Genomic DNA, 17,218 nt, shown 5'->3' on the forward strand with positions numbered 1-17,218 from the left:
TTGTCCCTGTTTTATAAATGAGGAAACTGAGACAAATAGGGATTTTAAGTGACTTATCAGGATCACATAACTAGTAAGTATATGAAGCTGGATTTGAACTCAGGTTTTCTGACTCCAAGCCTGGAGCTCTATCCACTGAGCTATTTAATTCCCTTCTACCATTTTTCACTTAAGGCTGTGTTGCAATATCGGCTTTTTAATACTTCATCCAAACGCTAAGCATAAATTTGTGTTTTCCTTAATATATCCCTTCTGAAAAATATCAGGCATCATATGATCTTAGAGGATCTCAATTCATCATTCCGGTGACTTTCCAGTAAGGACCCCTCTTTGGTATTTTGTTTCAGTGGGTGCCTTTGTTACTGTGTCTGTATCCTATTATCTTCCTATGACAATCATGCTGACAGCTCTGACATGCCCAAGAGGGACAAACTTTTTTGACCACAGGCTCCCATACTCTTCTGAGCAAATATTGCTAACAGGCCTCTCCTGACTCAAAATTTTGCTTTTTAAACCCATGAGAAATCCAGAAGTGTGGTGGAATTTTCTTCCCTTTCTCTTTCTCCCAAGGGAGGATGCCTGGACAGTTAAGGTCTATGAATACTTCTCAACCTTTTGACAAAAATGCCAACCTGACTAGCAGCTGCTGAAGAAGAATTGGGTCCATCAGGACACTAGATTGTCTGTGTCATTTCTCCTCTTTTTCTTCAATTTATCAAGTCTCTCAAAACCACAGCTGGAACTGCTATCACTTGCCTCAGGTCCACCCATTTTGATTTCTTAGGTTCTGTCAATAGATGACTGGTCTCTTAAACCAGAAAAGTAATATGTTCCTTTTGCTTTGAAAGGAGAACAAGTGCTAAGGGAGAAGAGGAAGGAACAAACACTTGTCTTTCAGCATAGTTTGAATGTTTCATCTGAAGCAGGATGTTCAAAGATACAATTATTACTTTGTAGGTAGGAGGTTTTATGGGTCCTAATCCCATATATGTGCTCTGGGTAGAAGAAGGGACTGGGTGGAGTATTGGAAAATGTATTGTCCGGGCTAGCTTTCTGAAGGTCCTCCAGACGGGCCTCGGTCTCATCAGGCTAGTCACCACGAAGAGGGTCAGGAATAGAGTCTAAATTCTTTATTGTCTCCTTCACAGTCTGTTCACTCTGACCCACTGACTCAGTCCCCAGCTCTCTCAGCCTTTAAATACCCTATTACAATTACATCATTACAGCATACTGAGTATGTGTGGACTGGAGAGCCATTACATCATCATACTAAGTACTAAGTATTTATGTGAACTAGAGAACCATCATCTCATTAATTCCACCAAGTTAACACCTTTTTGTAAGTATCCTTGTTTCAAGTATACTTCTCCAGAGTTCCCGCCCTCTTCAGGAAAATGTGATTAGAAAGCTAGCTTCAGAGTTAAGAAGAAGGGTTCAAATCTTGCCTTTATTTATTGATTGTGGGTGACCTTGGGCAAGTTGTTTCACCTCCCTGTCCTGGGCAAATCCCTCACAATGAAAATTGCAGAACAGAGACCAGTTCCCTTTGCCAATGAAATCACAAGTCTCATCCAGAATATATAAATATGGCACCATTCATGTGAAATTATGACGACCATAGCTCTCTCCTTGGTAGACTCAGAATTCATGCATTAATGCATAAAGTTTCCCCTTTCCCATTAGTTCCCTTATTTTATAGAGAATAAAAAAATAATATCTAAGATTTTCCCAAGAAAAATCCCAGACTTGTAGGAATTATCTCCACAACCGCCATCTGGGTGCCCCCATTTTGTTTTCATATTAGAACAGAGTAATCTGAGTTTTACAGGGGGCTATAGTACGTATCCAAAGGATTGCCTTTTAGGTTTTGAAATCACCATTGCTGCCCCAGAAATAGTACAGATGTCAGAAGATAGGTAGTCTTGAGATTATCCTTCTATCCTTCTTTGGCTTGGAAACTTCAAAGCTCTCTCTCTAGAACCTCTTATACTGGGCTGCTATTTCTCAAGACTGAAGGGAGATCCTCATTCTGAACATCTTCTCTTAAGATTCAGCCAAAAGCAGAGTGGCTGATGGGAGTTGTCCAAGAATACCCTAAGATTAGCCTCCATTGTAGTACTCTCCTTACCAAACACTTTGGCATCCTTTTGTGAGAAGATGTCTGATTTTATGGAGTTTTATTGCACTTCATTTTGCAGCCAACTTTGCTAGAAACCTTGTATATGCTAAAGTGAGGGCAGCTAGACTGAAACATCTTCCTTTAGCTACTTCAATGTGGAATTAATCTGTCGTTCTAAACTAGCTTCTCTTTATAATTTCTCATTAAACTTTTTGGTGATGGCTATTTGTTTACAAGTCTTATCTCCTTGACTAATCAGCAGGTACTGTGTTTATTCTGCTCACTTTGTGTCTCCTATAGTCTCTAATATTGCATGTGAAACCTACTGGGCACTGTCAGTTTTTTAAAATAAAAACTTGTCTGCTAGAGTGTGTGTGTGAACAGATAAGCCCCACATTTTACAGATGAGGAAACAAAGGTCCAAAGAGTTCAAGTATTTTGTCCAATGTAAAAAAGCTATTGCTTTTGAGTGTTTAGATAATACTTGCATTATTGAAGCTATATCTATTACAAGATTGCCCATATAAATAAAAATTATAATGATATGTCATTTTCAAGTTTGCCAAATGCTTTCCAAATACACTCTCATGTAGGTACTGTTATCCCCATTATCCCCATTTTACACATGAAGAATCGGAAACAAGTAGCAATTAAATGACTATGTCTTGAGTTCACACAAGTAGTATATAATAGTAATAACAACAGTAGTAGAAAAAATAGCAATAATAGTAGTAATTGTAATAATAGAAACATTGATATAGCGCTTTAAAGTTTGCAGAAGCAATCTATGTAAATGAAGTCATTTGGTGCTCACAAGAACTCCATGAGGTAGATATTAAGAGGTTGAGACTGAGAGAGATTAAGTGATGTTTCCAAGGCACAAACTTAGTAATGACAGGGCTGCAACCTTACTTTAATTTGATATTTTTTTCCTTTTTAAGATTTAGTTGCAGATACTGGGAAATATACTGATAAAACTTTTTTGAAAGTAGTCAAAATAATAATGACTGACCAAAAAGATGTAAACATTACACATCTGAAAATAAGTGAAAACCTTTTTATCAGAAACATGATTGGATTTATGAGAATGACAAACCCACCAACCCCCCCAAAAAAATACCCTGGAGCAAAAGGTTAATCAATTCAAACTTGTTTTAGAAAAACTAATTCTCATTTTTTAACAGTAAATTAGCATTTTGGTACTGTGTAGGCAATGCAACTGATTCGTGGGTGAAGGAGGAAAAAATTAAATTCCATTTTTTTTAATTGAAAAATTTTTATACATTTACACATTATACCTTGTTTCATTAATATTATTTTATTATTATATTATTATATATTATTATAATGTTTATATCATATTAATATTATATCATTTTGTTTATATATTAATTATATTAATAATATTATGTTAATGTTAATTTATTATATTACAATTATATTAATATTTTTGTTTTATTAATATTATATAAGGTGTATTATTATAGTTATATTAATAAAATTAATATTAATGTTATTAACATTGTGCCTCTTTTATATATTAACATATACATTAGGCAACATTCATAAGATATTGCTTTGTACATGCAAAAAAAATCTAAATTTGGAAGGCAGAGGATGAATGTTGTGAAGGTTATAAGAAATAGCAATACAAGCTTTGGTATTGTTTTTATTTTAATATTGTGGTCATTTACTTGTAATCTTGAAGTAAACATATCTTCAATAATGCAAGTACAACCAAAATATTTAAAAGTAGCAGCTGCTAAACCATTCATGATGCTAAATGATTAATAGGGATTTTGAGAAGACCATATTTTGAATTACATTTGAAAAGCATTGACAGTGTCTTTCACTTTTCTTCTACATGCTGATTTTCATATTAATCATGAAGCACCTACTTGGTGTTAAGTGTTGTGTTTAGGGAAACACAGAGATTAATGAGACATTTATCCTACTCTGTTCTTGTCTCCTGATCAGTATTCTTGACTCCCTAAAGCAGCATCATGTCCCCACAAGTAAGATAGAAAACTCACCAAAATATAACTTGCTGACTGGGATTTGTTCATGTGGATCATTTTTTCCCCTTTTTGCTTTGGGGCTGCTAAAACACAAAATAAAGCTCGACTCAAGAAAACCAGGCTCTATTTTAATTACTGTTCCACCAGATATTCTACTGAATTTATTGTCATGAATTTTTCATAGCAAGCCTCTGTGGCAGTGACTTAATTAGTCCTTGGAAATCTTCTTGGTTCTCATTTCTTTCCAATCATTACAACTGTTTCATGACCCAGTACTTTTAACTTGTTGATGACAAGTTCAGAAACTGTCATTTCAAATATTTGGTGATACTGATGTAGACAAGCCCCATCCCAGCCATTTCCACTTGACACGTCATTAGTGTGATTTGCATTAGCATAAGAATAAAAGGGAAGCTGATGAAAATAAAGAAGTGATATTTCAACAATGCAGAGATCACTTTCATGGCAACAAGTATCAGAACTTCCATGTACAGATGTCTTGTATTAATTTTTTTTTTAAAAAAAAGGCAAGTGTAGGGTGTTTTTTTTTTTTAATAGTTGTCAAATTCTGACAGCTGCTTTGACTTGTTTTATTCTTTTAATTCTTTTCTTTTTAATGGAAGGGCATCTTCCATTCATGGCTCTAGCAGTTTAGCCCTCTCTAAATGAGACAGGGAAATGCGTCGCTCCCCGGTGGTCGATCTTTTCACAGTTGCGCTGCCATTCCAATGTGACATCAAATTAGTAATTATAGCTGAGCGGACTTCTTTTTACAAATGACAGTGTTAGCGTGCTGCCAGCCAGCTAGCAGCTCAGCAGGGGAGCCAGGCAAGTAAAAAAGAAAACATAACTGGACTCACTTGATTTCTGGGAGATTTGACCCACTGTTTAAAAAAAAAAGAAGAAGAAAAGAAAAGAAAAAAAGGCCATGTTCTCAGGGGTTTAGACAAACAAGCTTTCTCTTCATCTACCATGGCTTTTCTCAAAATAATATCCGATTTTATTAGGTAAAATAAAAGCCATAATAAAGCCCCAGTGTCACATTAAGAAAGTTCTTTTGAACGGATAACCAACAACCTAGAACCCATTTGAAAGAAACCAGCTGCCCCCAAATTGGCATATATCAGCAATAATCATTGTTGACACTTTCCGAATAGGTTTAAAAAATGCCTTGTCGATTCTTATGCATTGTAAATTGTGCCAGCGATTAAAGGACTGTCAGGCTCTGACATTTTACCTATTACTGTCTGAAGGTTACAGGAGAATTAGTGGCTAATAGCATTACAGCTAACAACACTTTCCTAAACCAGTTTTCGGCATTTCTTTTGTGCTCCTTAAATTGTAACAAATTATAATTAATTACTACCTTTATCTGATTCTTTGGACTGCCACTGAAGCCAAGGTAACAAGGATGGCAGTCTCTGGGGCACAATAGCACAGCAGTGGATCCTTGGGATCTTTCTTTCTCTATCAGTTAAAAAGCATTTCACATTTCCCTGTCAGTGGATGATTAGTTAAAGGGAAACTGTCAGGTTTCATAGTCCTAAATCCAACCTAAACCGTTTGTTTTTTTTGTTTTTTGTTTTTTGTTTTTTTCCCCTTTCTTATTCTCTGACTTTACATTCCTGTAAAGATAGAACTCCTTGCCAGCTGGTCAGTAAAAGCACCTAGTGTGCTGCTCCAAGTTTTTAGATAGATAATCCTTCCCAGAATTCCCTGCCTAACCCAGTCCTTCATTCACCAAAGATTTGTTAAGCTTCTATTATAGATGAAACCCTGTGCTAGGGAGGGAGGATGTGATGACTGCCCTCCAGGAGTTTAGATTCTCTGGGAGCCACACCTCTTTTACTGTCCTAAGTTAGAGACAAATACTAGTAATATTCATCGGTTGCTTAAGACTGTTAAGATTCAGTTTGTTTTCAAACGGCAATCCCTGAAAGGCTGTTTTTAATTGGGGGGTGGAAAGGCCCTGTGAAGTGAACTTCATTGTCAAGGCAGAGCTGACATATAATCAATCAGTCTGCAAGCATTTATTAAGCGCTTGCTCTGTAAATACAAAGAAATCACCAGAAGGTGAGAAGAAGCTCTCCTGCATTCCACTTTCAGATTTGCAGGATTGATTTCTAGAATTTTTACTTAGGGAGGTCAGAATGAGGGGGGAAGCAGAAGAAATGTTGGGTGTATCCCCCAGTTTTGCATCCAGATGGTACCACATGGGAGCAGCATTTATCAAACCAGCCTGCGTCGCTGTAATGGAAAACGGTGTCATCATTAAGAACTGCATAAGCAGAAGTATCCTACACTCTAATTCTACAGCTTACAACAGTGGTTCTCAAAGTATGGTCTAGAGAATCCTGGGGATCTCTGAAATTTGTAGAGGGTCTACAAATTCAAAAAATAGTTTTTATTTCCAATATGGTAAATGTCTATAAATATAATCCAGATAAACAAAAATGCTTTGGAGAGATCCTCAATAATTTTTAATAGGATAAAGATACTGAAAACAAAAGTTTGAGAACCACTGGACAGTAACCAAACCTGGTGGAGCTCCCTTGACTAGCTCTTCTTTCTCATCTCTGCCACAAATCAAGTTAATGATATAGAGGGGGTCCTCCCAGACCGTTTGGATTAACACTATGCCTCTATCCCTCTCCTGTCACACTGTAGACACTTAACAAATGCTGAGTGACGGATTGATATTTAACTTGCTGCCCAGTCGTACTCTTCCAGGGAATGGGTCAGGCCAGTCCAAATGGATAACCCCAGGCCCGCTACACCATTCTGGCACTGGCCTCCAATGCAATAGGATTCAATGGCCCTTGGTGAGGACACTGAGGAATGCAGGAGAGCCTTTGTTTTTGCTGTTCAAAACCTAACCATGCTCACCGACTTCCAGCAAGGATGGAGAAATTATTGAGGAAATTTAAAGTATGGCATACTGAGGGCCAGAATTATTCTGAGAAGCATTCACCAAGCTATTGCAGACCTTTATCATTTCCTTTTCTCCTCTTTCACAAATGTAGGATTAACCCATGATCCATAAGATAGTAACAGAAACAAACTTCCTGAATTATCAGGCACAGTGTTGCCTAGATTTTCTTTCTGCACACTAGTATAATAAAAAAAAGTCTTCAGAAATGATAATAATCTACTTATTTTGCATGTTTTCATTGCAGTTCAATTTGTCCCCAGCAAAGTTTATCCCAGAAGCTTCAAACAATGATATTACCTTATTTTTAAATAAGGCAGTTCTTTTCTTAGAAGCCTGACAGTATTAGTATGAAAGGCCATTAATTATAAACATGATAATCACCATAACTGGCATTTCTATAGTGCTTTAAGTTTTGCAAAGTATTTTACATACATTATCTCAGCAATAGCTTCATGAATTAAATATTATTAGGATCCCCATTTTTATTAATGGAGTAATTGAAGCAGTATGCCCCAGATGATATTATGAATAAGTGCTTGAGGCAGGATTCCTTGTCATTCTGCCTTTCATAGGTTATATATCCTATATAGGTTATAGTTTTCATATCCCATCCTGCCTCTCATAGGTTATATGGGTATGAGAAGGAACATAGCTATAGCAAGTTGTAAAATTATAGGAAGATATCAGCTGTTCTGTATTTCTGAATGATAATTATGTTGGAGCCAGCAATTAGAAGGGGGATCTAAATTTCTATAGTTGTACCTGAAAAGACTTAGGAAAGACCTGAATTAAGAGATTCCAGGTCCCAGATCCAGTCTACAAAGGATATGCTCTTGTTCTTTTGTGGAAATTAGGATGAATTGGTGAACTATCAGGCTGTTTAACTCAAGTCATCATTTTGCTTGTTTAGGCAAGTTTTGCTTTTGTTGAGAAAGGAAGATGACATGAGCATTTTCTTTGGGGAAACACCTGTATCCCTAGTGCTTCAGTATGAACTTTCTCCTTCTTTTCCAGTTTCCTACTTTATGGATTAGATTTGTAGCTGGAATATTTTTTTTTGAGCAACAGAGCTCATTTATTGTAAATCTTTAGCAATCCAGCCTGTCTTCCAATGGCCTCTATGTGCATGATGCTGTTAAATCAATTCTCTTTTGTATCAGGTCCAGAATAAGTTACCTAAATGTGCTCCATTATGTGAATAATTTTGTGTTATATTTTAAGTGCAGCAGATACTGATTTTTATAAAAACTGTTGGCAAGTCCTCTGAATGGCCGGGTTCCAATTTCACATTTGATTTATCCTCTTTTATAAGTTTATTTTCATTTGAGTGAGCTTGGAAAAACACTCAGATCAGGAACATGAGCCATACCTAACATCAGACAATAATTAACACATATTTTATATGTTGTGCATGCAGCTCGATATGTCACAATAACAGCCCATCAAAGGGACACTAACCAGTGATCTTTGACATCGTGGCTTACAATGAGACTTTTCAGAAATGGGTTGCCAAGTGAACACATGGAACAAAAATTCATTTCTTTCTGAAATCTGAGTCCTTTAATCAGAGTGCATCATGATATGTATTATCCTTTGCATTGAAACCTTCTGGTGGCAAAATCTTGTTTGCATTAAACACTTGAGTGTGACAGGAATGAAGCTCATTTTTCCATTTAAGTTTCCTTTCCCAACTGCAGCCCAACTGGGCTTTGCATTCTATAGGTCAGGGTTATGTGCATGTTATAGGCACATCCTTATATATTTTTGAATTGATTTTTTTTTTCCTACCAGTCCTTTTGCATTCTTTAGCAGAAGATTAAAGTAAGGAAAATTCAAAATGAAGTTAATTATTAATTCAATAGAATGCTGGTATGTTTGGATTCTCTGATGCTTTTCAGTGATAAAATCTTGTACACTTAATATGATTGGAATATTCCTATTCTGTACTGAGAATTTTGCTGTTTTAAAATATTTGGGGCTTATTTAAGATAAGTTACTGAAGTTACAAGGCTCCTCCAAGTTTGGATCCCTTTATAATTTGCTATTGATCTTTTTTCTTCATTTTAAACTGAACCTTAAAATTTACAGCATAAATTCAGTTCAAATAGATCTTTATGTTAATATGTGCCAACTAGCAGTCATTTTGTTTTTAAAAATTCATTTTCTTAAAATGCCAAATAAACTGGTTCTTAAAACTAAACACATTTGTTACCTTTTTTAACTTTGAAAACCTACTAATAATTTCATCTTATTGCTTTACATCCATTTCAAATAGACAGACGGCAGCTTTCTCCTGCCTCTTTTCTGGAAACAGCCCACTCAATGGATTCCATGACTTGCTTGGCAACTGCCTTCCATCCACAGACCTTGCTTTGCTGACTCAGCCCACAGAGCTGCATGGTCATTTCAGAAATGAGAGCAATAAATTTCACAGCTGTTCCTTTGGAATTTTTTTTTGTCCTGTTCTACCCCAAGCTCTAGATAATTTATATCTGCTGTTGAGCTCAAGGAAGTAACCATTCAGTGTCTGGTTGTACCCAAAAACATTTTACCTCTCTTTAAATCATCCTTGTTACTTCTCTTCAGACCCTGAGACCATTTGTTATATGTGTACTAGAATCTCATATCCAGTTTTCTCAGGAAGCTGAGTCTGTGTTCATTTGTGTTCTTATTTATGTGTTTGTGAATCTCCATAAGCCATGAGAATAATTTCATATGGGTTCAGATTAAAAATTGCAAGAGCTGATGTATAGTGCTTTAAAGTTTACAAACTTTTCGTGGATATTTCATCAGTCCTTATGGAATCCCTTGGACATGATGGAAGGGGGAGAAGAAGGGGAGAAGGAGTTCTGCAAGTGTTAGTATGGATATTGTTCCCACCATCATTTACAGAAAGAATAAGCACCTAGATATTAAGACTCATGGAGTGACTCTTGGGATCACACAGCCAGTTAGTATTGAAGGTGTGATTTGAACCTAGCAGTGAGTACTCCTGACACCATGCAAACCTATTCTCCCTACTTTCAGTGTGCTATGAATAATGGCATTCTTTGGTACCTGAAAAATGTTTTTGTTTGTTTGTTATTCTCAAACCTTGCCTCATTTCTTACCTGCTCTTACTCACTGAATGGGTGTTGATTCAGACAAACTGAGACCTGTGGAAGACCTTAGCTTCAAAAGGCCATGATCCAGAGCCATCTCCAGTCATCCTGTTCTTTCTCTGGCCCTTGGACCCAGACATGGTGGCTTACAATGAGAGGGGAAAGTGAGGCAGGTGACCTTGCACAACATCCCTTACTTAAATCCAATTCATTTGCATATCATAGCATCGCCACCCTGATGTCATTGGTCCACTTAGAAAACAAAGGATAAACAACAACAGTCTTGGAAATAGTTGAGACAAAAATAAATAATTCCAGGAACAATTCTACCTTGTATTTGTAGGGTGGCTTTATTTTTAAAAGCATTTTCACTCCCATTAACTGATTTTATTCTCACAGCTGCCCTCTAAAGTTGATTGGATAGACATTGTTTTCTCATCCTACAAGCAAAGACACAGCCATGTATACCTAGTCAAGTCAAGGAAATTGTTTTCAAAATATAATGTGTTTTAAATGGAAATTTTGTGGGATGGATTGTTGATTGGTTTGTCAAACTAGAAAGATAATTTAGGCCCTGGAAATTCTGATTTAAGAAAACAATTGTATTGGGGGAAGGGGAATCAACATTTGAAATAATTATTCAAATGATTAAATTCAAGAAATCTTTATCATCATGTATAATATTAATATATGTAGAATACTGCTATAATTTTTAATAAGCTGACAATGTGGTCCAGGGATTGATGATTGTGTTTGTTGGTCCATCATTGTTCTGTTCTCTTCTCAGGACTTATATAGTTTCTGGACTAAAGGATGAAGGAAGCAACCAAACATAATTCTTAGCATATTGAATAAGCTGAGGCTTTGTGTCCCTTGGGATGTCCCCCTTGGTTTAAGCAGCACTCTCACAGCTAGCATAATTAATGACACATAAAAGGTACTGATATGCATTCCCTCAAGTCAGTTGGAAAGTAAAGCCTCATGCTCCTAGGGAGGATTATAGCATTTTAGAGCTGAAAGGGAGAAAACCAAGTTCTAGGAAAATTTAACTTGCCCAAGATCAAAAAGATCCAAAAGGTTATATGTGGCAAAAACAGAATTTTAAACTCAGATTTGCTGATCACAAACTCATTTTTCTTCCCATTGTGTCATTAAGTCCCTAAAACTCCAAAGGAAGAAAATAGCTTCCTGAAGTGTCATTCCATGTAGGAAGGAAGGGGGAAAAGAAAGAGTTTTTTCCACCTGTTTTCCAGATCCTGTTTTTTTTTTTTTCTTCTTCTTGTAAAGGCCTACCCAATGCCTTATCATGGCATGCAGACACCTTTGGATTATCAACCACTGTGCCGGTTGATCACAAGGTCTGATGGGTCCTATCAAGTTCTAAAGGCTCTCAGGAGGGACCCAGCAGTGGACACTGTCTTTCATGTGATTACTTAGCAGAGTTTGGTGAGAACTATTATCAAAAGGCTGATAACCATATGTTTTTATTTTCAGCTCTTAAACTAATGATGATCAACTACTAAGGCATGGAGGGAATACCTCCATGAGATTATCAAGTATTTTCTTCTCCAGAGAAATATATTTCAATTCCTCTTTACCTAGAGTTTCTCACCTAGCTCTCAAATCTTAGAACTTAAGGATACCCTGAAATTGTATTTATTTTCTACATGATTTACGTCTCATTTGATATGTTTGTTGTTTTCACCTCTTGCATGAATTACTTCTGTTGGTCTAGGGTCGCATTGGTTTAATCTTTATGAATTTGAATTAATTGTATTACAAACACAGATCCAATTTGTAACTTGCTGTCTATCTTCCTAGATCCTAGCAGTCATACTTACAGGTTTCTTTTGCTCATCAAAAACCAAATTCATTTCCTTCCACTTTCTCTGCTCAATGGCATTTTTCTTAGGCAGACAACATAAAAGGGAAAATTGCAGTAATTTTCCTAATAACTCGAAATCCCACCTGCCCCTTTCCCTCTCCCTTCCCAAAGAATCAATCCCTTGAACAAAAGGGTCTAAATTATCTGGACTAAGAATGACCTCGCTTCATTTCTCTGAGCATTCCTGTGTTTGTAAACATAGGTTTGGGGATTTCTAATGAGTTTATGCTCATTTTTAATTTTTTGTTTGCCATCTTTTGGGTCAAGTGCTTTCCTTAAATTTCCTTAAATTTCACTACGTTTATTATCAGTCTTCAGAAGATTGTTGATTTAGACCTATGAAGGAGTTTAACAATTCTCTAGTTCAAGTATTTATGGATGAGGAAATTGAGATATTAAAAGTGAATCATTCATTCATTCACTGTTTGCAGTTCTTTCTTTAAAAATAAAAAGTTCATGTTTTCCTAGTAAAATTGGCTTAACAACCACCTTGAACTTAGTCATTCTCAGACTGTTTAAATTGTGTTTATCTTCTCTACATAGTTTTACAAATATTCATGGCCAAAATTTAGAGGTTAAGTTGGCTTGGCCCACCTTCGAATTGCGCCTTCAGTATTTACCCATTTCTCTTCTTTCTTTTCTGTGTCTCTGACACTTCATAAATGTATTGCAGAAGTAAGTCCGTCTTTTGATTTTTTTTTTCAGCACAATCTCCCTATTATTCATCTTTGAATGTTCCTGGTTTTGCAAGGATAATTATTTTGGCAAGATCTTTAATATAATCAAGATTATAACACCACTTCAGACTTTTCTTCTCAGTAAATTTAAACCCAATTAGTAGGGTTTACCAAGAGTCAGAAGTGTATTTTTTTTAATTAGCAGCCCAGGATTTAGGGAAATGATTCAGTGAATCCATCCAGTGAGTTTCCTTTTGTCACGTTAAGTGTTTTTATTTATTTATTTTTTTTATTTGATGTCACTTTCTTGGAGAAGAAATTCTTTTCAGGAGCGATTGTTTTCCTTCAATTTATGTGTCTGAAAAAAGAACAACGTTCAAGGGTTCCTTAACAATACTATCCAAGGTCACAGACAGTGTATTGAGTTGGATTCCTTCCAACTAGAAGGAGCACATGATGGCTAGCTAAGTTGTTTGGGATTCATTTTTTTTTTTTTTTAACTGTTTCACTCCCCTGGAATGTTTATGACATTCAGGGAAAGGGGATACTCCGGACAGGTGTTTAAAAGATGGGGCTGGTGCACAATGCTTTCACACGTGCGCATGTGCTCATCATTAATTATTCAGCTCACCATGAGCCCTACTTTTCCAAGCAGGTTATGACAGCCATCTTGAGCCGGGCATTAGTTTGCTTGAGTGGAATCGAATTGCTTTCTGAATCCCTTATTTATTGGAGGGGATGGACTTTTGCCATCTTGAAAAGTTTCCATCTTTTAAAAGACGCCGTTTTCTCCAACACTGTCCAAATCGAATTAAAATTGCCTTCTGGGTGAGTTCTCCCAAGACCTGTAAGAGTTGTGTAAGGCATCCCACGGCCGGCGTGCTGGCTCCGACCCAGGCAGCTGGTTCTTGGCACCGGGCAGAGCGCTGGTGGAGCGGTCAGTCTCCTGGAGCTGGGAGGCACTTTCTGCCCGCAGGAACCTGCTTGGGAGACGTGCCCGGGGAGGAGGGGCCGAGGTAACCGGGCGGCTCTGGGGCATGGCTGCTCTTGTGCCAGGGAGAGGACGCCCGCAAGGGCCCCCGGCTAGCAGGCCAGCCCAGGACAGAGGCGGCCCCATTTCTGTGAAAGAGTGAACCACGAGGAGGGGACGTGTTCATGATGCTTCTGGCCCTCCACTCCCAGAGCTGCTGCTGCTGCCAGGCGTTGCAGCTCACCGGTGCCCCCCTGCGGTCGGCAAGACTCTCTGCTGCTTTTGTGTTCTGCTGTCACAGAATAGACATAATTTTCCTGTAGAATCCAATCAAAGAGGAACACGCCTTCTTCAAGCTCCTGACCCATTTTTTGCCTTTTTTTTTTTTTTTTTTTTTTTGTCTTAGGCCAAAGAACTGCCAACTTTAAAGGACAATGATTTCATCAATGACGGCCAAAAGATTTATATTGATGACAACAACAAAAAAATATTTCTTGAGAAACTTAAAAAGGATGTGGAGGTAAGAGGAATCGGGCTTGTTGGTGGCTTAATTTTACATCTGGGAACAATGCTTGATTCTGAAAGTTTGTTTTTTTTTTTTTTAACTCTCTGGGACAAAGTCTGACTAAAGAATAGACTTCCATGACCAGAACTGTATGTGTTACAATGACGTGGAAAGTGAAATATGCTTCTGGTTTGGGGCTCTTGAAATTAGAGAACCATGCACAGAAAACCATGAACAGAAAGTATCAAGGGACCTGGGTTCAAATCCTCCCTCTGACTCTTGGTGTCTGAATGACTTAAGCATCTATTTTGATTTCAGTTTCTTCATCTGTAAAATCAAAACATTACAACTGTTGGCTTCTGAGATCCTATCCAACTCTGAATCTAGGATCCTATGATCCTGTGAATTGCCTTGTCTGAGTTAAGGAGATTTATCAAGGCACTATTCCCTATCCTGATTTGCCTGTGTATTACTTAATTATAATTATTTTAGGGGAATGGCCAGCTAGTAAGTCAGGATTTCCTAATCATTTGTATATCATAGACCCCTTGGGAAATTTGATGAAGACTGTCTTTTGATTTTTTTCCAGCACAATCTCTCTAATATCCATTTTTGAATGTTCCTGGCTTTGCAAGGATAATAATTATTTTGGCAAGATCTTTAATTATAATCAAGAATACGTTTTTATCTATTTGAATAATGTAAATGCATAAAATAAAATGTGCACAATTACAAAAGAAACTAATTTTATTTTGCTAGATATACAAATCAGCAAAAATGTATTTAAGTTCACAAAACCCAGGTTAAGAATATCTCTATCAAAGATAAACCAAGACTCGAAGAAACCAATATAGGCTCAAGGAAGGGAATTTCAGTTCAGTCAAACAGTTGTTCCAAAAGGAAATAATTAACTACTTTGAGTCAATCCTGTCTTTGTTTTGTTTTGTCTGCTCATCCAAGTATTATATATTTGGCATTTAAATGGCCTCAGTATATACTTTTCTTTCTTTCATTCCAATATACTCAGTTCCTCAAATAGTACAACAAGCAAGTCTCAAGGACATTTTCCATGTGAGCTACCTGAGAGAAATCTGCAAAGAAAAACCAAGAGACATTTTGGAAACTAGGGGAAAAAAAGGCAGGGAAAGAAGCAGCATATCAAAATGGATCTTTCCCTCCTCCTCTCCCCCTCTTCCCCCACCCCCTTGATTTTATTTGAGTACTTAGCAGACATGACCAAACTTCAGACTGCTAAACTGGAAGAGAAATGTTTAAATATTAGTGCAGAAATCTCTTTCCAAAGAGACTTTGGGTTAGGTTTTTGTTTTGTTTTTTCTTTTGCTCTATGCACCTTTCCCTTCTCTCAAACTGCCCCTATCACATACATATATCTGATATTTAATACATACATGAAGAATCTCCTTCAAAACTTTCTTTTCAAGAAAACTAAAAAGTATTGTTTACTTCTGTCTCATTTTATTGGTTGCAGGGAAATGGGGTATTATAAAGTCTCATTTCTACTCCCTTATGAAAAATATGTGGAAAATATTTAAGAAATAAACTGGGACATTGTTCAGAGCAGGCATTTTCTTCTATTTTGATGCGTTCCAAGATAATTCAGAGAGAGTTCCAATTGAGGCAATCATTATGCCAAGTTGTCCTCAGCTGGGTTTACATATTCTTATTAAATAACTTTTTTTTGGAATAACCTTTGGTTTTGAAATAATCTTCCTTAGACCAGAAAGCATAGCTGCTGCTTAGAGGTAGGTAAGTCTTCAGGCTCTGCTTTTGAAGGACTAACTGGTAGCTTACATTCCATTTCTTAAGATATATATAGATTATATATATAAATACATAGATATACATACATATATAGATATACACACATACACATACCTCCTCTAGGCAAAAAAAAATCAAAAAATATTAAAACCAGATTTTCCTTGGAAAGGCATAAGGCTCTGAGATATTAATAGACTATAAACTCCACAAAGCCAGGAGCAGGGCCTGTTATATGTTGTTATTGTTAAACCATTTCAGTCATGTCCAACTCTTTGTGATCCCATTTGGGGTTTTCTTGTCAAAGATTCTGGAGTGATTTGCCATTTCTGTTTCCAATTCATTTTAGAGATAAGGAAACTTAGGCGAACAGTGATTTACTTCCTTTGAATTACCTCCCCATCATCCCAACACTTGATCCATATAGAGGTTGCCATTTCAGAAGTACTGAATGACTGATAGAGATTCATAAGTATATTTAAAGCATAATTTTATTTTGTGATATTTTAATTATCCTAAAAATGGTTTGAATACTTATTTTACTAATAATAAGTAATATGTATATAGCACTATATGATCTCATTTGATCCTTATAAAAACCCTGGGAAATGCTATTATAGGTGCCTAGTATTATCCCCATTTTACAAAAGAACAAACAGAAGTTGTGACCACTAGCTCAGTGTCACACAGCTAAGTGACTGAGGTAGAATTAGAACTTGAGTCTTCCTTTCTCCAGGTTCAGTGCTCTTTCTCCACATCTTGTTGAGGACTTCTAATGTCAGTTATTGACAAAGGGCAGAAGTGTTTAAAACAAACTTAAAAGCTCAATGCTATATATTTTTTTCCTCATCCTGTCATTAATGGAAATCAATCTTCATGTTTTCAATGGCTTATTATTAGTGGTGTACATTTGATTATATCATTTCTTAACTACCTGTGTTCTACTGTGATAACGAATAACTTTCCCTGAGAGAGGCAGCAAGGTATGTAAGGCAAAGGAATGAATGGGCTTAGAGCCAGGAAGACCACTTCCAGTATTTAGCTTTATGACCCTGGACATAACCTCTCTTCCCCTCAGTTTCCTCTTTGTAAAATATGATTAATAATGCCATCTACCTCACAAGATTGTTGTAAGAATCAAATGAGATTATGTAAAGTGCTTCGAAAACTTTAAAAGCTATTTACAAATAACCTTATGTTCATATGTTGTTTATTATTTATAAAAAACATTT

The 17,218-nt window shown here is 36.6% G+C and overlaps 1 protein-coding gene across 1 annotated transcript in view; it reads left to right on the forward strand.

Moving 5' to 3' along the window:
- Positions 1–17,218, forward strand: part of PIP4K2A (phosphatidylinositol-5-phosphate 4-kinase type 2 alpha) — a 202,040-nt gene that overhangs the window by 168,786 nt on the left and 16,036 nt on the right. The window contains exon 7 of the mRNA XM_023505089.2: positions 14,109–14,222. Within this exon, the coding sequence (XP_023360857.1) occupies positions 14,109–14,222 (114 nt within the window). The remainder of the gene's footprint in view (positions 1–14,108; positions 14,223–17,218) is intronic.

This window comes from Sarcophilus harrisii, chromosome 5 (genome assembly GCF_902635505.1).
Source record: "Sarcophilus harrisii chromosome 5, mSarHar1.11, whole genome shotgun sequence".
In the NCBI taxonomy this organism is placed as follows: domain Eukaryota; kingdom Metazoa; phylum Chordata; class Mammalia; order Dasyuromorphia; family Dasyuridae; genus Sarcophilus; species Sarcophilus harrisii.